The following is a 26,732-nucleotide window of genomic DNA, read 5'->3' on the forward strand; positions in this document are numbered from 1 at the left end:
GTCGCATTTTTACCTGAGGCCATCAAATATTTTCATCGGGTATTGGGAAGGCTTTTCGTCCGTCCATCCGTCTGTCTGACTGTGCTCAGCATAAGTCCAGTCCTGTTACTCAGGGATAGAGAAATCCACTGGTCCGAGGGCACGGACCAGTAACTTTCGACCTATGTCTAGTTTATATTCTCCCCTGCTAGACAGATATCTAGTTAAAATCTTGTCGGTCTAGTGATTAAAAGTGTCGACAAGATCAATGATTTTTTTTTTTGTCAAACTTGCGCGTTACGTAACTGAGCCGCTGTTGGCAGATTACAGTGACGCACTGTGCCACTCAGTCACACCACTGACTTTGTGAATGAAGCTATTTGAATATTTAAAAAAAAATTATCCTCCAACATCAGAAAAAAGTGGTGAGGGAGGGTGGATTATTTATTTATTTGTTTATATTAGAAACGGGTACGTACCTCATTTCAAACCTGAAAACCGACACGTACAGCATCTGCATATCAAGTAAGGAACTGAAAATAGCAGATATTTGTTAAATAAATCTTGTTTCCATGTTGAATACAGTCAGTGTACTACGTGCTAGTAGTGTGATAAACATCATACTGTGAGTGAGCGAGATAGAGCAACTGACTGTGTGGTTGTCAATGACAACAAGCCGCAAATTCGGGGCCTGGCTCTGTAAACTTCCAGCCATCTTCAGCCAAAGCATACACATTCAACACAAAATGAAAATGTTTTATCATGCTATAGCTTTACAAATACAGTATTGATTGAATACATGTGCATGATGTGATGATTAATGCTGAGAGTGCGCCGTCAGAAGATCTGAGCTTCCAAATACCTGGGACCACTAACTTGGATCAAGAGGATCAGTAACATAATTGGTGCTACTGGTCCTGACCAGTACCCCTGTTACAGCCAGACTCTTGAAATTCACAGGAAACATTCTTGGGACACAGACATTGGACAAGTTCAAAGATGGCTAACTTTGATGTATTTTAAGAAGTTTCAAGCTGAGTGACGCAGGTGACAGCCAATCAAAGTAGAGCGACACCATGATGTCAGTTGCTGGTCTCTTCAAAACTGCTTCATTTTGTGTTTAGATACATGTTTCTCATATATTATGTAAAAGCTAGTGAAAAACTGAAAACTCTGTTTTGTAACCTGATAACACCCCTGGAAGGATTTACAAATGATTTAGTGGATGTTAGTGTGGTGACCTCCACTAAATGATTTAGTGGAGGTCACCACACTAACATCCACTAAATCATTTAGTGGATGTTAGTGTAGTGACATCACAGGCTGCTAGCTAGGTGGGAACTCTGTTTCATTTGTGTGTAAATATAACCTCTTTGTCATATCTTATGTAAAAGCTAGTGAGAAATAAACACTTCGGAAACTGAAAATGCTGTTATTGGAACCTAATAACACCTCTGGAATGATTTATAAGACATTTAGCGGACGTTAGCATGTGCATTAACGTCCACTAACTCAAAGCTAACTTGCTGTGGATTAAATTTCTTAATAATACCTGCAAATGAGGGTGGTCTACAAATATTCTGTGATTTGCACAACTTCTGCTCTTGTCAAAAGCTCATGTACACACACATACCAAGCCTCCTGCAAACGTAAATATTGTTTGATTGATTGATTGATTGAGAGGCTTTATTGAACATGTACAAATTGTACATAAGACAATAGGATCTTAATAATTAAACAACTGCAAATTCAGGGTTCTCCCCAGAATTTTTTAGTATTGCAGTGCTGTTGGCAGTTATCACCCGAGGCGGCGTGCGTTGCGAGTCATTTGACTGGTTTTAGATGCATTGAAAGCAATAATAATAGACTAAAAATGACACTTATGTTGTGATATCAGTTATTTTTTGCATGTTTCTGTCTAAGTTAATAAAAAAAATAACATTGAAAAGTTTAAAACATTAATATTTGATGGACATAGCATTTGCTCTCATCTTCAGAAATGACACATTGTACCTTTAATCCATTAAGACAGGCTGAGTTTTTCTGTCATTTTGACAGTTGTTTTTTTTTTTGTTTTTTTTTTCCCCAACATTTTTGAGTGGGATTGCACACTTTTTTTTTAAAACAATATAACACCTAATTGTCTTGTTTGTACAAGAGCTTAACTTGGACTGATTTGATTGTCAAAAAAGAATCAGAATCAGATTTATTGATGAGTAAGTTCTCACGTACAAGTAATTTGATCTGGTGTCATTGGTGCATAAACAGCAATAATAACAAGAAAATGAAAAAAAAACTTCTGTAAGAAGTAACTGGAAGAAGTAAATCTGCTCTTTTAAAGATGAAGCCCTGGATGAAAAACTTTCTGAATCAGTTTTTCACACTTGACTGACTCTGAGGCTGTGTGAAGATGATCATTTATTAAAATTGCTTCGCTGCTTTTTTTTACAGCGTGTAGTGCTTAAGTCCACCGTTCACACCGATCCCCCCCCCCCCCCCCCCCCCCCCGTGAGGGAACAAGACTCTTCACTCACACTGTCTTTGCAGCTTATTTGAGCAAACAAATAAAGCCTTAATTTCTGAATATATCAGGAACTACGCAGGCAGAAGGAGCTCTTTTCATTGGAAGACTTTGAGGAGCTTTTGTTCTTTCACTGAGAGACGCTGCTCGCTGAGCTGTAGCACTGTGGCTCTGCTCGGCTCACTTCCAGCGGGACTAGCAGGCAGAAAGTCTGTTCAGCACAAACACAGCCTGGCTGGATTAGAAAACTCCCCATCCCTAACTGAGAGCAGGGCACAGTATAACGGTGCTGTGATAAGAGTATAATGGCACAACGCCGTTGTTCCATTGTGTGGGGAGAACCCTGAAATTATAAAGAACAAAATGCTCAGGTGGCTGAGGGTATTTTAGCATTGCGTTGTTTTTTTTTTGTTTGTTTTTTTTTTTACTTAAACTGATTTCCAAATCATATCTGTGAATTGTTACATCTCTAACATTAACGCTTGTAACAAGCCAAGGCACCCAACGTCTTGTGCCATGGATGTAACTATATCGTGCATAAAAAGTTGTTATACTGACAAGCTACGCTATATAAATGTAGTTAACCTTTTTGCTTATTTTATGATGTAGTGTGGCATCACTACAAAGGGAAGGGTTTAATGTTCAGCTGTTTTGACTTATGAATAAATTATATCTTAATCCATTTACAAAACTGCAGTTATACTGATGACACGAAAACCCCAAAAGTGTTTCAGCAGGATGTTGTGTCATGTGAACAGCATTTCTGTTCTGCTGGTGGTGTAAATGTTTTTGCCCTCTTTCCCACTGGTTTGAAGGTTGGTTGGATCTTCACTGATCTGCTGTCTGAGGATACCAGGATAGGCACAGTTCGCTACTCAAGAAACAAGGTTTGTTTGTAGCTGGCTCCACACCATTCGTACGCATCATGTTCAGTCAAGAATACATACTCTTCTCCCCATGTGATAACATTGTCCATACTTCTGCTAGGACACGTACTATTTAAGTGCAGAAGAATGCATCACAGCTGGAAACTTCCAGAATCAACAACCCAATCCATGCAAACTTTCTAGAGACGGTCATTTTGGCTCTAAATTTGTGACTGTGGTGGCAACAGGTAAGTTCTCCTTCACTGTGAACAAAAAGGTAGTTGTTGGTGGAGCTTCAAAAGAGTCAGATTTTTTTTTTTCCACTTCTTCCATTTTCCCTTTTTTATGCATTACTCATTGAGTGCCAGCCATTTTCAAAGTTCAGAACATCCCAGTGCCAGGATTTTTCAACATTTGAGTGTTTTTTCAAGACCCATAGAAAATTGAGTTCTATGTCCATGTCAACAACAAACATACCAAAAGAAATTTCAGACTTTCCTTTATCATCAGAAAAAAAACATTTGTTTGTACCTCTTTCCATTCTTTAGTAATTGTCTGCAGAACATGGGTGGGTATCACTAAAAATGCTGATTTCTGACAAAAAACTGAGAAAATTGGCTTTTTGTGACAAGCAACATTTCAAGGAGAAAATGTCTTTGATTATAATTGTTTTTGCTTCAGTGACATCTCAAACATTATGAAAAGTGATCCTATTGTATAATGCACCAAAAAAAAAAAACATCAGGGGAGGGACTCCGTCTGTCTCTTCTCTCGGCAGCGCGTCTTTTCCCTCTGGCTCCCGCGTATCGGACCTTTTTATTTTTTTTCAAAAACCTGATGGATTTGAATCACGTGTGCTTGCATGAGCCTGTCGATTGCGTCATTTGCTTGTAAGCAGCCTTTGTGTGAGGTGTGTGTCATGCGCTCTGCGTTTTTTCATTCCAAGGAAAAAGATGGAACGACTGGAGCAGCGCTACTGCATCACAGTTTGACAGACAGCCAGTTGGAAACTAGTAGGATTAGGAGCGGTACAACAATAAGACGTCCACACAACGGTGGAGAGCGAGCCGCGCTCCGGTCCACACTCACACTGCTACCACCCACAGAATGGGTTCCCTTGTGATTGCAACTCTAATTTTTTTACACAAGCTAGATCAGCTGATACCCCCCCCCCCCCCCATAAAAAATGTAATTGGCTCGATAATGCGTCTTTGGCACTGAGCGTTACTATCTGAAAAGACACGTTTAAGCGTTAATGGCACTCACAAAATGTGGCCATCAGGTGTTGCGACGGCTTTGCATCCATCCATCCGTCTGTCTGTCTGTGTGCCAGTGTTTTGCGTGAGATATAAATCAGTATGTATTGAAAGCGCCTGTTAGATGTCATAAAAACAATTTATGACAATCATATGTTTATACAGTGCAACTGTAAATGGGTGTGATTCGCTGTAAAGCGGTCAAAAAAAAAACCTTGCTTTGTAGTCGCGCCAAGCCAAATAAAATTAGTCAATCTGTGGAAAGACAATAGAACAGGACAAAATTGGTGATTTGGTTGCCAAGAATATTGACAGAAAAGCAGGTATCATGTGGCCGTGGGACTGGACATTGTGTGAGGTTCAGGTGAGTTGCAACATATTTACAAATATATTATGTACTTAGATTGAACTTACTAAGGAAAAGCACACACGCACTCAAGCTTTTAATATATTGATAATTTACCACCTCCTACTGGATTGGCATGTGAGTTCAGATTGTGAATATCAGTGTCCATTGTTCAGTGTTGCTAGCTAATATGTCTCTAAAATTATTAGTTCCGCTTTGGTGGCGTTCATCCCCCGCGGAGGTGGAGAGCACCCAGTGGACCAAACCGTGTTTTTTGTTTTGTTTTAATATACAAACACACTGCTTCACTTTAAATCCGCAATAATTCAGTTTCAGATGACATAACATACCAAACGGCAAATGTCATCTCTCTACAGTTTGTGCATGATCAAAACTGCACACACGCAGAGCTTTTTGTCTTTTCTGCATTCTGCTGTAAGCAAGTGCTTTTAATTTGACACATAAACACAGACGTGGCAGGCGACCTTAAAGGTTCTACACTTTTCACTTGCATGACACTTAAGACACTCATGGTGACAGTAACATAACACTTAACTCACTAAACCAGTTGAACTACACAAAATAAATCAATTAACACTAACTCACTGTTAAACTAACATGAACCACTCTCCAGATAACGAACCTGAACTCCCATGGTGCATTGCAGCACAATGTCCATTGTTCACTGTTGTTAGCTAATATTGCTAATTTCTCCAAAAATATTAGTCCCATCAACTTTACATTTTTGTAGCGTTCATCTTTGACCCAAAATACAAAAGCATACCAAATGGCAAGTGTCAGCTCTCCCCGGTTTTGCCATGATGGAAGCCATATACACACACACAGAGGCCACTTGGCTATTATAATATAAATGAATACAAATAACACATACGGTATATATAAAATCTGAAGTTAATAGGGAATAAATGAACATGAAGGCTAAAATATTTTACACAACCAACTAACATGTCATACTAGGGGTGTAACGATACACAAAAATCATCGATACGTACCTCGGTTTTGAGGGTGCTGTTCGGTTCATTTTCGGTACAGTATGGGAACAAAATGCAAAGCCTAAATTTTCTTGTTGTTTAAAACAATTTATTGTACATTATACAAACAGGAAAATAAAATAATTGCAAAGTGCAATTATCGTCCCGTACCGAAACGGTTAAATACAAATACATGTATTGTTACACCCTTATGTCATGCTAATGGGTCTTATGTCTGTGCTGTTGGGTCTATAATTAGGAAACATTATTTTTAGCTACCACAGTATATTACAGGTGAAATGGTTGACCTCAGGCAGATTTTTTTTTTTTCTGTACTGACTAAATGTAAATTTGACATGACTATAAGAGTATTATGAGCCATTTTCTGAGTTTATTCTGGCATCAGTCGAATGCCCTGGGGCAAATTTCACACAGCACATTCTTGACGTACAAGTGTGCCTTGTTTTCCTTCTTCCTTATCCTTCAGAAATTGAAGATGTTTTGCTTTCAACTCTTATTCTACTTTTGTAGAAAAGTAAAGTAGTTACTTCATCAGTTTCCAATATTTATTTACAATATTTTGTTGCATATGTGTGTACTTTCAAAGGGGGTCCAGATAACCAGGTGCATTTTGAGGGTTACCAAGTGTCCAACCAGTGCATGGCTCTGGTGAGAGATGAGTGCCTACTCCCTTGCAAAGATGCCCCAGAGCTGGGTTACGCTAAAGAGTCTAGTACTGAGCAGTATGTACCCGATGTCTTCTACAAGGTGAGCCTTCAAGAGAAGAATGATGACAAATGTTGGTATATTATGCATCATACTTGATTGTACTAAGCAGGACCATTTGTGACTATTAAATACATTTAAAATATTATCAAATAAATAACCCTATAAAAATTTTTAATAAATTAGGGATGTCCTGATCAAGTTTTTGTTTCCCAAGCAGAGTCACTTCATATTCTGGTGATACAGATTCCTGATTTGATACTTACCATCCATGCGCAGAGCACATTTCAAGCACACTAAAATCAATCTATTGAATATGTTTGGCAGTTTAGCAGCTCTGCTGTGCATTAAAAAAAACACCTTTAGTTTCTTAGATATTTTAAAAATTGTTTGTGTGTATGTATGTATGTGTACAGGTGTGGGCCAATAAAATGTTACCACTTTTGTAATCCAAAGACGAGTGTGGATTGAACATGTCATAAATTATTGAACTGTGCAGAAAACAAGAGACAAAGTGGGAAACCTTTGGTATCAAATGTTAATTTGATGCTTCTGTTACAAGTCTGTAAATAAAATTTTCGAATAAGTTCTCATTTCAACAACTTGTGTACGATCAAAAAGTGGTAACATTTTATTGGCCCACCCTGTATATATACACTGAACAAAATTATAAATACAAAAAAATATAAATAGGTCTTTTGTAAGGATGGGTATCAAGAACTGGTTCCTTTCGAGTATCGTTAAGAAATGATTCGATGTACTGACATCAATAAGCATTTTGCTTAACGATTCCGTTATCGGTCCTTCAGGGTGGCCGTTGTTTTTGGGGGTGTTTGTCAGGAAAATGATAATTTCTCTATATTAATTACAGACCCTGCAGCGGGTCCGTAATCAACTTTTCTGCAGCGCGGCTTTGCTTTGAACCTTGAACCAATCGAAGCATTGGTTCGCAGATTGAAGCAGTGCTTTGATCTATTGCTTTGTTTATTCATTTTTTTCTTTCGCTTAATTTTCCCCCGCTAAAACCCTAAAGAGCATATGTCTGTATTATTTACCTTTTTTATGTTAAACCAACCTGTTATGGTCTTCTGAAACAGTTTATGTATTTTATAACTTAAAAACTGGAGCGATGCTAATGCGTTAGCATGTCTATGGCATTTTCAATGTTAAAAGTTAGCATTAAGCAGTTGCTGCTGTCATCACGTTTGGGTGCATTTGTTTTCAAATTGTAATATTTTTTAAATTTATTTTTGTTTATATATTAATAATCTAATGATTAGTTATTATATACAATTTTAGAGAAAGAGACAAAAAGAACCTGAATAGAAACACAACAGAAAACATAAAACCAACTAACAATGAACATACATAAATAAATACATACATACATACAGAAATAAATAACTGTTTCCTGTGAACACCTAGTGACTCTTACACCTCCATTTCATCCCTGTCTTATTTAAGTTTAATGACAGTTTGTTTCGGTCAAACCATATTTTCAATGTGTTAATTTCTTCAGTGATTTCCTCCAGAACTATCGGCCAAGCTAGAAAACTGCTGTATCCTAGTAAGAGCAGAATACTACTGGAATGAATTTGAGTAAGGAAAGTGTTTTTTTTTTTGTTTTTTTTTTTCTTCTCACCTAAATGGATGCTGCACTCACTCCAGTTTATCGTCTAGAATAGTCCCAGATTGCATTTCAGAGCTTCTAGAATTCAAACATTTTCATGCAGGTGGTGTTGGGGGGTAATCTTGGGTTTCAGCTTTTTTTGTTTTTCACCACTTTCATCCCTGAATATGTCAATCGTGAGTCACTTTTGTGCGGATTAAAGTTACTAACTGGGACTCCTGTCTTGTTGCGAGAAAGAAACGAGAATCGTCCTCCGTTCTGTTCACACAGCTCCAAACGCTGCGTGGCTCTCTGCCGAGTCAAGTTAGAACGATAGAGTCCAGTCTGAATTAATAACTTCAAAGCGAAACACCGTTTTGTTTATTTTTATTTATGTCCAGAGATCAAGGATACAGTGACCAATTTCACATTTATTTACTTTGACTCAATGAAATACTTACAAAACCTGTAAAGCCTACTTTTAGTACAAAATTCAGAAGAGGTATCGATAAGGGAATTGATAAGGAATCGGATCGATAAGCAGAATTGATAATGCATCAATACCGATAAAATCTTATCAATACCCATCCCTAGTCTTTTGTGCACATAGAAAATGTTTTGACTTGAGGTCAGCTCATGAAAAATGGGAGCAAAAACAAAAGTATTGTTTAGTGTGTGTGTGTGTGTGTATATATATATATATACACGTATATTTCATGAGATGAAAGATGGAATGTTCCACTCAGAGGCGAAGCAGAGTTGAGTGGAACATTCCAGCTTTCATCTCATGAAATATTAATTCCATTGAACTCAAACATTCATTATTTGTATAATATAATGGCTAAAATAGATCCTTGTCATTTGATATTTTATTTATAAACAACAGAAAAGGGACTTACTGTAAATTTTGGCATTACACTGGTGCTTAACAGTCCAACACAAACTTTAAATTGGAGTCCAAAATTGCGACAGTGTATTGTGATGCTGTGCACTGACTCTGTGTACTTTAAAAAAAAAAAAAAAAACCATGTAGTTCCTCAGTCCAGCAAAATGTCACATCAGAAATTTGTCCAGCTTTTCAGACTTTGTCCTCTTCATCCTAACAGCTCTTCATGCCCCCAGACAGCTTACAGCATAGTGGATTTGTTTTTTGTGTTAGAAGAATTAACAGCATCAGTTAGCTCCTTCATATCATTGTCTGCCAGCCAAACAAACTAAGCTATGTTTAGCTAAACACCGCCCCCGGTAGTGTGAGCGCGCACGGTGGTCGGGGCGTGCGATAGCACATTTCATATATCACCAAAAATGCACACTAAAAAGAACTATTGCGCTGTCAGTGAAACACAATGGCAGATGGTACGAATAATCCATGACATATGACATACAAATGACAAGGATCCACTCAGCCACATTGTTGTACTTGATATGAGTAAAATTGTCTTGAAAAGTGGACATTTACTTTGGGCGGGGGTGTCTGACCAGGGCTTGTTCCAAAACAAACTTTGTATGCATTTAAAATGAAACAGAGTGACATTTGTTTGTAAAACTTTCAATGCAGCAGCATTGACAACACTAAATTGAAACTGCGCCAGATTGACACGCACTGTTGATGATCTGCGTGAGTAAAATCATTTGTTGCCTTTATAAAGAAAAAAGAGTGCTAATGTACTTGTAAGACCTGCACCATGGGTCTGTGGTGACTGGTGCTAACTGGCTGTTTACTTCACCAATATGAAAGGAAACAAGAGGAAGCTTGCAGACTTATTTGGTGACTCTGGTTTAATTTATCTGACACCAATCAATGAAAAAATACTGACTGGGCCCAGTTCCAATCACTTTGATTGGATCGGGACATCCTTAGTGTTTTTATTCATTTATTAAAAGTAACACACTTTTTTCTATTTTGGCAGGTCCTGTGACTTTTACGCCGACAACTCCTGACTTATATATGGAAAAATCACACATTTGTTATTATGATGGTTATGATTATTATTATTACTGCTTCTACTATTGCTGCTATTATAATGACTATATAGGACTTTCCTGGGAATCAAAGCACTAAACAAAATAAACTCTTAACAATAAAAAGAATAAATGCCAAAAATGAAGAGTACACTGCAACAATGTACAAAACCCCCAAATTAGTAAGTAAGTCCCTTCGGCTGCTCCCTTGTTTGCACTCGGGGTCGCCACAGCAAATCCAAGGTGGATCTCCACATTACATGGAGAAATGTGGCAGGGGTGGGATTTGAACCCGGAACTTTCTGCACTGAAACCAAGTGCATTAACCACTTGGCCACCACCCCTGTGTACAAAATCCCCAAATTAAAGAGCTGATAATACAGAAAAAAAGCTGTAACTTGTACTCCGGTGTGACTTGTTTATGGGCTTTTCCTCTTCAAGTGGCATTTTTTTTTTCCAAAGTCCAGAAAATTGTGTGTGTGTGTAACTTATATAGTTAAACTAGAATACACAGTCATATTGATTGAATAACTTTAGTAAAAGACTGACTGTTTTAATGATTTCCTTTTGTGAGATAAGATAATTTACATTTAAATTTCCGTATGAGTTATAATGAAGTGTGGACATGGAGCAGATGCCGGCAAGAGTTTTATTCAGCTGGACCCACAGCACGAACAGCTTATGTGATCCTGCGTTTATGACTAACTACACTCTTCTCATGAAATGGACCACACTAAAAAAAAAGCCAGGAGACTTCTAAACTTCCAAGCTCATCTTTTGTATGTTTTCAGTCTTCTGAATGCAAAGATGTGGTGGTTTCATGTTTGACATGTATGTAACTGCCAATAGGCATGGACAGAAGGACATGTTCTGCAGGTTTCCTTCAGATTCAGAACAATGAAGTAAATGATGAATGGTGATGTAGCAGGAAGTAGAAACCACCTTTACTTACTCTATATTTCCCTCACAGTGAATTCAGTCAGATGACTGTCAGCAACCCCCCCCCCCAACTTGAAAATTCTGAGTTCCTGTTCTGTTGAATGCAACTTGAACTTCAAAGCTTGTGCGCTCGCTTTATGCTTCATGTCATCTGCAAATTCTCACAGAATTCGCTATATTTGAGATATTCCTTTATTAATCGCTCATGGGGAAAATTGCAGTGTCACAGCAGCAGTAGTGCAAAGTGTACAAATACAAGGCACACATACTTAGGTAAATCAATCAAGAGAATAAAAAAGAAATGCTATGTGTACATTGTACGTAGGACACAAATACAGTACAGTAAAACTGGTATATAATGGATTAAGGTGCACCAGTGAATTTTGTCCATTATAATCGAAATCCGTTATATGTATAAAATGGACAAAATCTGTTATGTATAAAACGGACAAAATCTGTGATACATATAAAAATCTGTTATATGTATGTAATGGATTAGTTTCAGTCGGGAGGCGCTGAAAGATCTACGGGGACTCCGGCAACCTTAAATAAGCACCGGGCATTATGTGCTTTAAAAGGATTACATTTGGTTGAATCACTCTTTTGTCTAAGTCTGCTGCGGAGTGGTGCCTTGAAATCCTAAAACCTGATTCATGGTTCTGCAACTTCTGTTGGACTTCTGTGCTAGTCACAGTTTGTCCATCACGAACACCATGTTCGAGCACAAGGGTGTCCATAAGTGCACATGGCACCAGGACACCATGAGCCGGAGGTCGATGATCGACTTTGTAGTCGTATCATCTGACCTTCGGCCACATGTCTCGGACACTCGAGTGAAGAGAGGGGCAGAGCTGTCGACCGATCACCACCTCGTGGTGAGATGGATCCGCTGGGAGGGGAGGAAGCCGGTCAGACCTGGCAGGCCCAAACGTATCGTGAGGGTCTGCTGGGAACGACTGGCGGAACCCTCTGTCACCGAGGTCTTTAACTCCCACCTCCGGGAGAGCTTCTCCCAGATTCCGGGGGAGGTTGGAGACATGGAGTCCGAGTGGACCATGTTCTCCACCTCCATTGTCGATGCGGCCGCTCGTAGCTGTGGTCGCAAGGTCTCTGGTGCCTGTCGCGGCAGCAGTCCCCGAACCCGGTGGTGGACACCGGAAGTAAGGGATCAAGCTGAAGGAGTCCTACTTATCTTGTTGGTAGGTGGGACCCGAGAGGCAGCTGACAGGTACCGGCAGGCCAAGCGTGCCACAGCCCGCACGGTCGCAGAGGCAAAAACTCGGGTCTGGGAGGAGTTCGGGGAGGCTATGGAGGAGGACTATCGGTCGGCCTCGAAGAGATTCTGGCAAACCGTCCGACGCCTCAGGAGGCGGAAGCAGCTCTCCACTAGCACTGTTTACGGTGCGGGTGGGGAGCTGTTGACCCTGACTGGGGATGTTGTCGGGCGGTGGTAGGAGTACTTCGAGGATCTCCTCAATCCCATCGTCGCGTCTTCCGAAGAGGAAGCAGAGACTGGGGACTCAGAGGCGGACTCATCCATTACCCAGGCCGAAGTCACCGAGGTGGTTAGAAAGCTCCTCAGTGGCAAGGCTCCTGGGGTGGATGAAATCCGTCCTGAGTACCTTAAGTCTGTGGATGTTGTGGGACTGTCTTGGCTGACACGCCTCTGCAACATCACGTGGCAATCGGGGACAGTGCCTCTGGATTGGCAGACCGGGGTGGTGGTCCCTCTGTTTAAGAAGGGGGACCGGAGGGTGTGTTCCAACTATAGGGGGATCACACTCCTCAGCCTCCCCGGTAAGAGAGAGGAGAGGAGAATTCGACCGATGGTCGAACCTCGGATTCAGGAGGAGCAGCGTGGTTTTCGTCCTGGTCGCGGCACACTGGACCAGCTCTACACGCTCCATCGGGTGCTTGAGGGTTCATGGGAGTTCGCCCAACCAGTCCACATGTGTTTTGTGAATCTGGAGAAGGCGTTCGACCATGTCCCTCGGGGCACCCTGTGGGGAGTGCTCCGGGAGTACGGGGTCCGGGGTCCTTTGCTAAGTGCTGTCCGGTCCCTGTATGACCACAGCAGGAGCTTGGTTCGCATTGCTGGTAGTAAGTCAAACCTGTTTCCAGTGCACGTTCGCCTCCGCCAGGCTGCCCTTTGTCACCGGTTCTATTCATTATTTTTATGGACAGAATTTCTAGGCGCAGCCAGGGTGTAGAGGGGGTCTGGTTTGGGAACCACAGAATCTCGTCTCTGCTGTTTGCGGACGATGTGGTTCTGTTGGCTTCGTCAAATCAGAACCTTCAGCGTGCACTGGGGCAGTTTGCAGCCGAGTGTGAAGCATCCGGGATGAAAATCAGCACCTCCAAATCCGAGGCCATGGTTCCTGACCGGAAAAAGGTGCTTTTCCCTCTTCAGGTCGGTGGAGTGTCCTTGCCTCAAGTGGAGGAGTTTAATTATCTCGCGGTCTTGTTCGCGAGTGAGGGACGGATGGAGCGTGAGATCGATGGACGGATCGGTGCAACATCTGCAGTGATGCGGTCGCTGTATCGGACCATCGTGGTGAAGAGAGAGCTGAGCAAGGGGGCAAAGCTCTCGATTTACCGATCGATCTACGTTCCTATCCTCACCTATGCTATGGTCATGAGATTTGGCTCATGACCGAAAGAACGAGATTGCAAGTACAAGCGGCCGAGATGAGTTTCCTCCGCAGGGTGGCTGGGCGCTCCCTTAGAGGTAAGGTGAGGAGCTCTGTCACTCGGGAGGAGCTCGGAGTCGAGCCGCTGCTCCTTCACGTCGAAAGGAGTCAGTTGAGGTGGCTCGGGCATTTTTTCCGGATGCCCCTGGACGCCTTGCTGGAGAGGTGTTCCAGGCACGTCCCATTGGGAGGAGGCCCCGGGGAAGACCCAGGACACACTGGAGGGACTACATCTCTCGGCTGGCTTGGGAACGCCTTGGGGTTCCCCCGGAGGAGCTGGGGGAGGTGTGTGTGGATCAGGAGGTCTGGGCGGCTTTGCTTGAGCTGCTGCCCCCGCAACCCGACTCCGGATAAAGCGGAAGAAAATGGATGGATGGATGGTTCTGCAACTCTATAACTCCGTGGCCATGCAATGATGTCGACGTGCGTATTCTCTGTCATGTCATTATGCAATTTGCTGCACGATCAGTCACTGGCTTTTTCTGGATTAATTTGTCCATCAAATAGATTCTTTATACAATCATCAACCTCCAAACCAAAGGTAAGGCGTACAAATTCCTCCATGAGTTGCTGGTCATTTGGACTTTTTCTGACTACGTGTTGTGAAGTTGGTCATATTTGCAGACTTTTCTGCCAAATGTATTTGATCCATGATCGAAATGTAATCAGCGTTCGCACTGCAAAAACTATTAAAATATGACTGGAGAGGAAGGAGTGAAAACGTAAAACTTGGCAGAATCCCCTTGGTCACATGCCCTCCTTGTTTCTTCTCTCTACCCAATAGGACACAGATAAATTTGGAAATGACATTACGTTTCTGGCCCGGCCTCTTCCTGTAGAATACCTTATTACAGATGTAAGTACTGTCAGACTTTTTTTACTGTTCTCAGCACACTTAGACTTACAGCATCACATCTTGTTAAAAATGTGCCCATATCTAGATTTTTGTCTAATTTTTTTTTTCTCTTGACAGATAACTGCCACATTTCCAAAGGATCCGCAGTACACGTTCTCTGCACAACGCTTCCCTATTGAGAACCGTGACATCCTGGGAGAGACACAAGTACTTTTTTATTTCATGGTGCCACTGTTCAGTGTTGAGACACTGGCGTTAAGGGCCCTGTCCCACTGGGGAGAGGATTAATTGTGCATGAATTGAGTATACAAAGTACAGGCATTCGTTGTCATCTGTAACAAAAATGGCCAAAAATGACAAATGTCCCAGTATGAATTACGGATATATTAATAATATATAGCGAATATATGATGAACAATCACGGTTGTATAACGCATGTAGTGAGGTAACTGATCCGACGCATTGCGATTATCACGGCAGCATTATGGGTGTATGATGTTGTGCGTGCACGACATCTGCATTGTGGTCATAAATGAAGCACACTCGGGCCGTCGGCATCACTATTCACACCAACAATACAGCCTCTGGAGCATTTGCTGGACTTGGACAAGTTGATTGGAGTAAAGAAGCAGTGAACAGGGCGAGTGGTGATGTCAGAGGATCGCACCAGAGCGCAGCTCGTCTGAACGATTATAACAAGATGTTAAATCTGTTATAAACAGGAATAAATACTGTAACAGCTGCAGACAAGAAGGAAAAAACACGCAACTGTTTTATCAAGCCCTGACAATGTAAACAAGTCAAATAATTACCTTTTTAGACGGCTCAAAATACTTTCTGCAACTGGGCCGTTCATGTGTAAGCCCTCGTAAACGGCCCAGTTGCAGCTTCCTCTGTGATTCAGGAGGTGATTAGAGCCGTTTTCAACAGCCAATTTGCAGAATGAAATGATTAATCCGCCACGAAATAATTATTTTATATATGCAGCATCCAGCGCAGAGCGCGTGGCAGCCGGTAGAACAAAGAACGGCATCCAGCTGTGAACACAGCGTATCTGATTTGCATCCGCCGCAAATCAGATGCAAAGCAGACGTAATAAAAACGCTTTATTCGTGGTATGCACTCCATGATGTGGACATGATGGGCACACAAAATATCCGTTTTACACACTGTCCCAGTCCACTGCCAAGCCGCAAATCCCTGTCAGTTGCGGATATCAGCAAATGAGGGCCAATATACAGCGCATAGTTTGAGTATATATTGTATATGTAAGGCGGATGTCATCCGCAGCCGAAATTTTGTGCAGCTCAAAAATCCTGGTAACGGAGAAACGTGCATCTGCGGATAATTGCGGACGTGTGTGGGTGTCGGCCGACTCATACAAGCATGTTTCACGCATATTGCGGATGTTAAGCGAATATGATTACTTCACTGACATTCACATTTTCAAGACATTTATAAAGGAAATGACAAAATGCTTTTGAATTTCACAGCTTTAAATCAAAGCAAACTTTATTTGTATAGCACTTTACAACAGTAACTGATGAACCAAAGTGCTTTACATGAATACATAAAATCAACACCAGTAAGACAAACAACCATGATAATAAGACTCTACGTGCTAAAAGCAATTCTGAACAAATACATTTTTAGCTTAACTTTGAACAGAGACAAGTTACTGATCGAGCGTAACTCAAGGGGCAAAGAATTCCAAAGTCTAGACCCAGCCACAACAAAGGAGCAGTCACCCCACTGCTTGCTTTTGGTCCTAGGGGCCTCCAGCTGATGCTGACCAGCGGACCACAAAGTTCTGGTAGGAGTGTATGCAGTTCACAAAGATAAGAAGCTGCATGTCCATCTATAGCTTTAAAAACAAATATTAAGAGTTTTGAACCCTCTGCAGACGTTGAAGAATGCGCTGGTTGACACCCACATACAAGCTTTAGTGTTTGGTTCCATAAATTTGGAAGATGGGTCAGTGTGTAAAATTAAGGGGTTTATAATATATGATTTATGGAACTTTGTGAACGTGGGGTTAAGATGTGTCCAAAAATGAAGTATGGTGAAAGATATGAGAAAAAAAAAAAAGCTACACTTCTGCATTATTTGAGTACCCATAATTGTGTTATTTGCATCTTCCAGAAGTGACCTCAATGTACAGAACAGGCCATTAACAAGTGTTTAACTGATTTGCCCCACTATGAACCTGCATAATATAGAGCTAGGAAATTGAAATTGGAACATACGTGGCATGAAATTTTATTTATTTGTTTTAATAAAAATTTAAAACTAAGAAATCACATGTATGTAAATATTCACAGCCTTTGCTCAATACTTGGTGCACCTATCTTTGGGCAGTTTTTCTCTTTGCAGCACCTTTCAAGCTCCATCAGGTTGGATGGGGAGTGTCGGTGCACAGACATTTTCAGATCTCTCCAGAGATATTCAATCAGATTCAGGTCTGTGCTCTGGCTGGGCCACTCAAGGTCATTCACAGAGTTGTCCTGAAGCTGCTCCTTTGATATCTTGACTGTGTGTTTAGGGTCATTGTCCTGCTGAAAGATGAACCATCACTGTCTGAGGTCAAGAGCGCTCTGGAGCAAGTTTTCATCCAAGGTTGGGTAGGGTTACTTTGAAATGTAATCCAAAAGTAATCAGATTACAAGTAATCCAAATGTATGTACATACATACATGTAATCCACATGTATTCCTTCAAAGTAATCCTACCCAACCCTGTTTTCATCCAGGATGTCTCTGTACATTGCTGCATTCATCTTTCCCTTAATCATGACTAGTCTCCCAGTTCCTGTCGCTGAAAAACATCCCCACAGCATGAAGCTGCCACCACCATGCTTCACTGTAGGGATGGTGCCTGGTTTCCTCCAAACATGACGTCTGGTATTCACACCAAAGAGTTCAATCTTTGTCTCATCAGACCAGAGAATTTTGTTTCTCATGGTCTGAGAGTCCTACAGGTGCCTTTTGGCAAACTCCAGGCAGGCTGCCATGTGCCTTTTACTAAGGAGTGTCTTCTGTCTGGCCACTCTGTCATACAGGCCTGATTGGCGGATTGCTGCAGAGGTGATTGTCCTTCTGGCAGGTTCTCATCTCTCCACAGAGGAATGCTGGAGCTCTGACAGTGACCATCGGGTTCTTGGTCACCTCCCTGACTGAGGCCCTTCTCCCCGATCGTTCAGTTTAGGAGTCCGGGTGGATCTGATCTTCTTGCATTTAGGGATGATGAAGGCCACTGCTCATTGGGACCTTCAAAGCAGCAGAAATATTTCAGTAGCCTTCCCCAGATTTGTGCCTCGAGACAATCTTGCCCTGGAGGTCTGCAGACAATTCCTTTGACTTCATACTTGGTTTGTGCTCTGACATACACTGTCAACTGTAGGACCTTATATATGTAGACAGGTGTGTGTCTTTCCAAATCAGGTCCAATCAACTGAATTTACCCCAGGTGGACTCCAGTGAAGCTGTAGAAACATTTCAAGGATGATCAGTGGAAACAGGATGCATCTGAGCTCAATTTTGAGATCCGTGGCAAAGGCTGTGAATACTATTGGCTCAGTCACACGGCACACAACGATTCCTGCACGAAGGGAAAAAGTAAAAAAAATCACAATTCGTTGAGAAAAGGTGGACGAAAGAGCTTTATCACCGAACAGTCTGCGAAGCAAGAGCGCAAAAGGGACGAAAGAGGAACTTAACAAAACCGAAGCTAACAATCTCGACGCTTTAACGAAACGTGTCTGGAGCCACAGCTGGGGCAGTGTGTGTCTCGGCACTAGGACGGAGCTCATAGCGCCTGAGTCCTGGAGAAACTGCAAAGAGAAGCTGTGGAGATCTGTGTGCATGTCAGTGGACCACCTGCTCTGGTTCCTCGTCCAGAACAAAAGAGGGATCATCTCCATCATCATCAGAATCCACACTGTCTGTTGACACGCTGAGCGCTCCATCTTGCTCCAGTTAAAAAAAAAAAAAATGTGCTGTGGTCACTGCTGTATCACTGTATTATGTTCTAAGCTATATATATTGATTTATAACAGAAAACTCTCAAAAGGGAGAATAAATATAAATAAGTGTAAAGATGTAAGTAAGTAAAGATGATGGAATATATCAGAGCAGTAAATTAATCAGTGCGTGTGAACGCGCGCATTGACTCACATGTGCGGTTATTCCACCAGCTGATCACTGATCCACAATATGAATTCTTCCTTCCAGAACAGCTTAATTCTGGCCTATGTAAGGTGTCTGAGCCCATTGAAGCTGCCCCCCAACACACACACACACACACACAGATAAAAAAAAAAAATCCAAGCAAGCAGACTGTTTGCCCTGTAATTTCCAACGGTACATGAACGCAGCAGGAGCCTCAGCGCTCACAAACCGGCTTCTGCACTGTGTGAAAACATTCAGCTGCTCCAACGAAGTCAAATTAAACAATTACGTGACAAAAACTAAACAAACGATTAAAAAAAACATCAAGATCGACAGCAAAACGAAACACGGAAGAATTGAGGTTTTCGTTGCCCTTCGTTCAAATTTTTCAACAGTTTAAAAATCCTGACGAAGTGCCAGCTGCAGGAACGAAGCTGCACGAAGGTTAAACGATGCCAACAAAAGTCAATGAAAGTCCAGATTTCTTGTTTCGTCAGGGCTTCGTTGCCCTTTAAGTGCCGTGCAATTGGGCCATTAGGTACACATGATTTCTTAGTTTTTTATTTTTAATAAATTTGCAAAAATCTAAAAAAAAAAGTTTTCACATCATCATTATGGGGTATTGTGTGCCACATTTTGAGGAAAAAAATTTTCATCCATTTCAGAATAAGGCCGTAACATAATAAAACATGGAAAAAGTGGAGCGCTGTGAATATTTACGGGCTGTACTGTAAATTTCAAACTAATTGAGACAGTATACCGTTCACTACCACCTTCTTTTGCAATGGAATGTCAGTGGCCCAAATGCATTGAAGTTGATAACGACTATGACTGAGAAACTTAAACTTGTATTTATTGCTTATTAAAATTTAGCGACCAGAGGAAATATGCCAAGCATGTCTGAATGTTTGTGTGTCTGCAGGATTTCCACAGTTTAGAGACGTACCTGTCCCAGTGTTCCTCCACAGTGTTTCTGGACATCATGTCAGACTTCCATTTTCTCCTCTTCCTCGTCACCAATGAAGTCATGCCTCTCAGAGTAAGTCTGTATGCTGTCTGAATGTCTGCTTTCAATTTGTAATTCTCAAAAAGGTTTGATTTTGGACACATTTTTCTTCCATGTGGAAGTGATTACTGGTATGAGAGTGTTTTTGCTCGGGCCCCTTCTGGACTATAAAAAGTACTTTTAAGTTTTAGAATAGTTTTTACTTGCACTACTGAAGACACAGGTCTAGGCTCTGCTTGAATCCGTGTGTGTGCATGTGCAGTGGCAGTGTCAAGGATCACAAAAGCCACTGTTCGGATCCCATACAGTTTTTTAAGACACGGTTCGGATAATTTTTTAGTCCGTTCAGATCACAGCTCAACTGTGATCCGTTACACCGGTAGTAAGCAAGATCTTGACAGTTTGTGTGTCAAAATGAAAACTTGCCCCAAGGTCACCTCACTCAGACGCTGGGTAAGCTTAATTTTGGCCATGTTTCCATTCTAATTGTGGACACCAGGGGGCAGAGTTTTTGAAACCTGGTGTTTGTGATATCTTGGCAAGGACTTTGTGTCTCAAAGTCAAACTTGCTTCACAGTGTCACTTCACTCAGACCTAAAGAAGACTAGAGGTTTTCATAAGCTTGTCCCTTTTTCTTGAAGGTAATAGTGTCGATTCTGCCATATAATTTCATCTTCACTCATAGTGACATTTATGTTTTTATTCCCTGAAGTAATTGTTCTCACTTTGCGTTGTAATATGTTTGTTCATTTCTGGATGTATCTGTGCTGAACCAATATGGTTATTGGGTGACTGACACTAACACATGATATTTGAGTTTTGACCTCAATCAACACGGATCTGAGTGCATTTGCATGCAGCTGGCTTCAAAGAAAAATTTACAGGTATGTCTCAAATTTGAATATTGTGAAAAAGTTAAACATTTCTTTTCAGTTACTTCAGAAAGTGAAAACTGTATACATTCTAGTCTCGTTACATATAAACTATAAAGTATTATTTTAAATTTTGATCTGTTAGCAGAGTCTGTAGTTGTGCAGTGGTACTGCATGTAGAACCCAGAGAATAGCCACACAAATATATATTGTTGGCACCAACAAAGAAAAGAGGGGGGAAAAAAGCTCACGCTGACACACACTCTATCAGTCTTTTACTCACACCATACTGCAGCTGCCGTCACCACCAGGAAGTGGGTTGGATCGCACAGGCAAGGGGGAACAGCTGCAAGTGGTATGGCTCTTTATGTAATAAACCACGCCCATCAGTCAGTTTTAAACAAACAATCAACAATAATATAACAAACTGACAATATGTGGGATCATCTTTCAACACCCCCAATTGCTCACACATTACTCTAAAGAAAAACAACAATAACAAAACACATTATTCAGTCAGTCATTTCCAAACATGAGTTTGGCAAATTTATCCACTTTACATCTTCAGGGGTAGAGAAATCCACTGGTCTGAGGTCACGGACCAGTAAGTTTTGACCTATGTCTAGTAGATATTTCCCCAGCTAGACCAGTGTCTAGTTAAAAACCTTGTTGGTCTTGTGATTAAAAGTGTTCAAGTCTGACGATTTTTTTCAAATTTGAGCCTTAAATAACCGAGCTGCTGTTCAGAGATTACAGCAGTTTTGGGCAGCGAGCCGTCCAGCCTTCATTTGGACAATCGACGTTTGAATAAGACTTGAAAAAAGCAGTGGATTGCTTGCTGAAAGCAGTCTAAAAGGAAGGAACTGTCTGTGTTTGTGTGGAGACAGCTGGCTCACACACAGTGGGGGGGGGGGGAGAGCACTGACCAGAGGCACGAGCCGCTGCAGTGATGTTAGCAGGAATCACATTAAGCGAGTGAGAACACTGAACTTCAATAGACTGCTGTTTTTTTAAAAGATATTTATTTTAGATCTTGATCTTAATGTAGTTGTTTTATGTTCAAGCACAAAGCATAACTGAGGAAGAGAAAAAAACAGGATGACTTCATCACACTAAAATGTACTCCAGTCAGAATAAAAAGTGATTAGGCTGCAGTTATATTTTTGATTTATTTCAAAGTAAGTTACCTCTTATTTTATTGGGGAGTCATGGGAAGTCTATTAACCTGCATTGTTCTGTTTAATTTATATCAAAGTTTGCCTGCACATGTCCATGCATTTTTTTTTCCTTCTTTATAAGAGTCTGGTGTTTACATTCATTCTACAAAGTTTAAAAAAAACTAACAATTTTCTTTATAGCAGTTTTGTAATTTTAGAAATGCTTCAGAAACCACGAATCAGAAAAGGTTGGGACTACATGTAAAATGAAGATAAAAATATTTCACTATTCCTAGTTTCCCCACTCACACCCACAGAAGCCAAACATTCTTGCAGAGTTGTGTCTTGGTGGCTTCCCTCACTTGTCTTTTTCCAGCTTTGACATTTAGTTTTTGAGAACTGCCTACCTGACACAGATTTACCATAAAGTACCACACTGTTAGTATTTCTGAATGCTCAATGTAAATAAAGGCTAAAAAATATTCAGTGAGTTGGAAATGTTCATGTTTTCATCACCTGACATTTCTCAAGAAAAATGGCTGTAAAAATGATTAATTCTTACATTTAGAATAAACTGCCCTGTCCCAACCTTTTTTCTTGGAAAATGCTGCAGGCCTTAAATGTAGGAATGGATGTATATTAACAAATAAAATAAAGCTGACCACACAAAACATGAAATACGTTGATTTCATACAGTCTGCAGTAGTCAAAGTAAATGTCAGGATTATTATGGGTCCACCACCACCACATTTTTCATATCATTCAAACTTTTCTGATTTGGCGTTTTTAAAAAAAAACAAACAAAAAACAATTTAAAAAAATCTATAGTTGATGTATAGAAAAAAACTTTATATGCTGTATTTTTATTCATTCATTTTAAAGGCCATATATGTTTTTTGGTTCCAGAAGAATTTTATTTGTGGAAGACGGGACAAAAATGGCCCCTTTGACAGTAAGGATTGTAGATCCCTGACCCATTCATAAAATTTTGATTATACTAGTCTGAGAAGCAATCGATATAATTGTTTCCCAAAAAATCTGAGATATTACACAGCAAGAATAGACAAGTGGATTAAGTAACAAGGGTAAAGGCTGTTTGTGCTGCATAAGACAAGCACAAGCCCAGAATTACAGAAAAACTAAGTATAAGGTGCACAGTACATTCACATGAAAGCAGAGGATCATGGAAGAAAATGTTTATAACTTTACATACATTCAACACAAAATGAAAACATTACATCATGCGCTAGATTTACAAATACAATATTGGTTGAATACGTGTGCATGATGTGATGATTAATGCTACACTGAGGCTCGCCGTCTGAGGCTCTGAGCTTCCAAATACCAGGGACCGCTACCTTGGACCAAGAGGACCAGTAACAAAATTAGTGCTTCTGGTCCTGACCATTAGGCTCAAAAGATATTTCTCTAACCCTGATCTTTGCCTTTTGACTGGATTCTTGGTTAAAGCAAAATACTGCCACAGTTTGCTCACTACAAAGCTTAGATCAGGTCTCGTACAGACACTTAAATAGAAAAGGCTTCCCACTGCCTCTCTGTATTTTCTGACATCATTCTTCAATGTTGCATCCACGATGTAATCCAGTCTTTGTTTGCATGGTGTGGATCTGGACTTACAGTTTTCCATCGGGAATCTGTAGGATTTTTCCCACTTACTTCTTTTGAAACATTGTTACACAATTCTCACTCTTTATGCAATTAATACTGAGAAAATGTCCACTTTTTCCTAAGTCTGTCATTTTAAATTTTGCTGCAAGCATGTCTTTCACAACTTTCAGTACTAATTGATTACTTGCTGCAATGATTAAGTCGTCAATCCAAATTACCATGATCGCTTTATCTTTTTCTGTTTCTCTTGTATATACACAATGGTCTACTTGGTTCTGTACTAAATTGTTTTGGGTTAAAAACTCATGTAAAACCTTGTTCCAGTTTCTTCCTGATTGCTTTAACCTGTTCATTGACCTTTGTAGTTTGAACACTAACTTATCACTACTGGATGAATCAACTCTGGTTGTTCCATGTAAATCTCACAATCTATTGGTGCATTTAAATAGGCTGTTTTAACATCCATTTGTTGCCAAATCAGATTTTCAAATGCTGGGATAGGCTCCAGCCCCCCGCAACCCTTAATTGGAGTAAGCGGTTGAAGATGAGTGAGTGAATGAGGTAAAAGCTCTTAAAAAAAAAAAAAAAAACCCTGTCCCCTTAAAATGTTTATCCTGAAGTATTTAAATAATGAGTCTTTCCATAATATGATGCTGCATTAGAAAAGAGCAGCAGTGATTAGTGAGTGAAATATAATCTTGTTCAGCAAAAGAACAATTTGCTGTTTCTTCACTGCCTCCACCGTGTTTTACCTTAAAACCAAGGATGCGATCGCAAAAGGGTTTCTATTAAAAAAAAAAAAAGGTAGATGTGAACAGTTGATTTGACTGTTAAAAAAAAAAATTCAGTCAGAGTCAGAAGACTTTTTTTTGCTATAATCCTTGTATATGTAGACAGGTGTGTCTTTCCAAATCATGTCCAATCAATTGTATTTACCCCAGGTGGACTTCAGTTAAACTGTAGAAACATCTCAAGGATGATTGTGATTTCTGAGTTTTTTTTTTTTTTTTTTTTTTTTTATAAATTTGCAAAATCAAAACAAACAAAAAACAAGAGCAGTGAGAGATTTCTGATGTCCGCTAATCCGGATCCAGATCACCTCCAAAATTCAGTGGAGTCTTCCATGACCTAATATCTATCTGTGGTGCAGATTTGGTGAGAATTCATGAAGTAGTTTTGACGTAATCCTTCAAAGCTTCAGATCACCTCCAAAATTTAATCTAATATGTATCTGTGTTGAAAATTTTGTCCAAGTCCGTGATGTAGATTTGACATAATCCTTCAGAGTATATAAAGTGAAATCTGTGTCCAGAATCTGGATTCGGATAAGGATCACCTCCAGATTTTAATGGTCTTCCATGGCTTAATATGTATCTGTTGTTTTGGCATAATCCTTCAAAGACTATGTAAAGTGAAACTTGATCCAGAATCCTGATCCAGATCACCTCCAAAATTTAATGGAGTCTTCCATGGCCTAATATGTATCTGTGTTGAAAATTTTGTCCAAGTCCGTGATGTAAATTTGACATAATCCTTAAGAGTATATAAAGTGAAATCTGTGTCCATAATCTGGATTCGGATAAGGATCACCTCCAGATTTTAATGGTCTTCCATGGCTTAATATGTATCTGTTGTGAAAATTTGTTGAGAATTTGATGTAGTTTTGACGTAATCCTTCAAAGACTATGTAAAGTGAAACTTGATCCAGAATCCTGATCCAGATCACCTCCAAAATTTAATGGTCTTCCATGGCGTAATATGTATCTGTGTTGAAAATTTTGTCAAAATCTGTTCAGTAGTTTTGACATAATCCTGCTGACAGACAAACAAATAAATAAACACAAGTGATTTTGTTAACGTCCTTGGCGGGCGTAAAAATTCACACAGTCATAATGGGGTTTTGTGTGTAAAATCTTGAGGGGAAAAGTAAATTTCAATCATTTTGGAATAAGGCTGTAAGATAAAATAGTTAAAGTGCTGTGAATACTTTCCGGATGCACAGTACCTTAACACCAGTGTGTCCCAGCTCCTCACTGGCTGAGCACAACTGTGACTTAGCCGTGGGTGGAGCAGGGAGAGTGAAAAATCGTGCAGGGCAGGTTCCGACCAGTAAGTAAGTAAGTAAGCTTTATTTATATAGCAACACATTCGGGCAGCCCTCGTCTCAAATGTGTAATTGTAGATTTCTGAAATGACAAATTTCCATGACATTCTAACTTTTCATCCAGCAGTGTTCTCTACAACTTTGACAGTGACATGTTTTCTTGTGGGTTCAGGACATATTTGTGGAAAATGCTCCTCTCTCGTGTGTACAGCCTGCTGGATTAAAAAGCTGGTTTTGGTTCCACTGGCTGCCTGCTGGAGTTTTTCAGCCTGGCTGAACGCTCATTACCAGCCGTGTGGATCACGCAGCGTGCTTGTTTTTTGCAGGACAGCATTGGGCTCCTGCTGGACGCAGTGAAAACTTCCAACGAGGATCTGGCACAGACTTGGAAAAAGTCGGAGCAGTGGGCCACCATCGAGCAGCTGTGCGGTGAGTCGCTGCTGGCAGCCTCTGGTTCAGACCCAACTCGAGGTTTGTGTCCTAATATTTGTTCTGTCGCCCTTTCAGGTACAGTGGGGGGGCAGCCGTCAAGCTCCATGGGTTACAGCGGCAACGGCGGCCCGTCTGTCCCCGTGTCGTCGTCAGCTATGTGGTCCTGCGTCCACTGCACCTTCATGAACCAACCTGGAACAGAGCACTGTGAAATGTGCAGCCTGCCCCGCAGCTAAAAAAGAAAACAAAAGAAAAAGTCAGTCCAAATCCTTACCGTGCACAGTCCTCCTGCCCCGCCGCCTCTTACTGCACCAGTGACACACAGCAACAGGACCAGCCTGGAGATCAGGATTTACTTTTGTCTGCCTGACTTATTAAAAAGTCGTTCCATCTGCTCCCAGGCAGAAAGACGCACCAGGAGCTGCACTCGATTCATCAGAGCCAATAACGTTGAGCGAGACTGTTATTGTCCCTCACAGTGGCGCTCTCAGGCAACAGGCATGGCACATTTAGGCAAAACTCTTTTGCACATGTGCCCTTTCCCACAGTGCAATCCGGTCACATCCATAGCTTAAATCAAAACTGCTCAGAGTCTGCAAAGACTAAAGTCTTTGTTTCTCACAGC

General features: G+C 40.8%; 1 protein-coding gene across 1 annotated transcript in view; it reads left to right on the plus strand.

The window, feature by feature from the left end:
• The window catches only part of nploc4 (NPL4 homolog, ubiquitin recognition factor), a 61,518-nt gene extending 35,082 nt beyond the window's left edge, over positions 1–26,436 (plus strand). Inside the window, exons 10-17 of the mRNA XM_034193782.1 lie at positions 3,316–3,387; positions 3,488–3,614; positions 6,568–6,728; positions 14,671–14,742; positions 14,860–14,949; positions 19,830–19,946; positions 26,002–26,104; positions 26,183–26,436. Coding sequence (XP_034049673.1) covers positions 3,316–3,387; positions 3,488–3,614; positions 6,568–6,728; positions 14,671–14,742; positions 14,860–14,949; positions 19,830–19,946; positions 26,002–26,104; positions 26,183–26,343 — 903 coding nt within the window. The 3' untranslated portion in view covers positions 26,344–26,436. The remainder of the gene's footprint in view (positions 1–3,315; positions 3,388–3,487; positions 3,615–6,567; positions 6,729–14,670; positions 14,743–14,859; positions 14,950–19,829; positions 19,947–26,001; positions 26,105–26,182) is intronic.
• Positions 26,437–26,732: the final 296 nt, after the last annotated feature.

This window comes from Thalassophryne amazonica, chromosome 18 (assembly GCF_902500255.1).
Source record: "Thalassophryne amazonica chromosome 18, fThaAma1.1, whole genome shotgun sequence".
NCBI lineage: Eukaryota > Metazoa > Chordata > Actinopteri > Batrachoidiformes > Batrachoididae > Thalassophryne > Thalassophryne amazonica.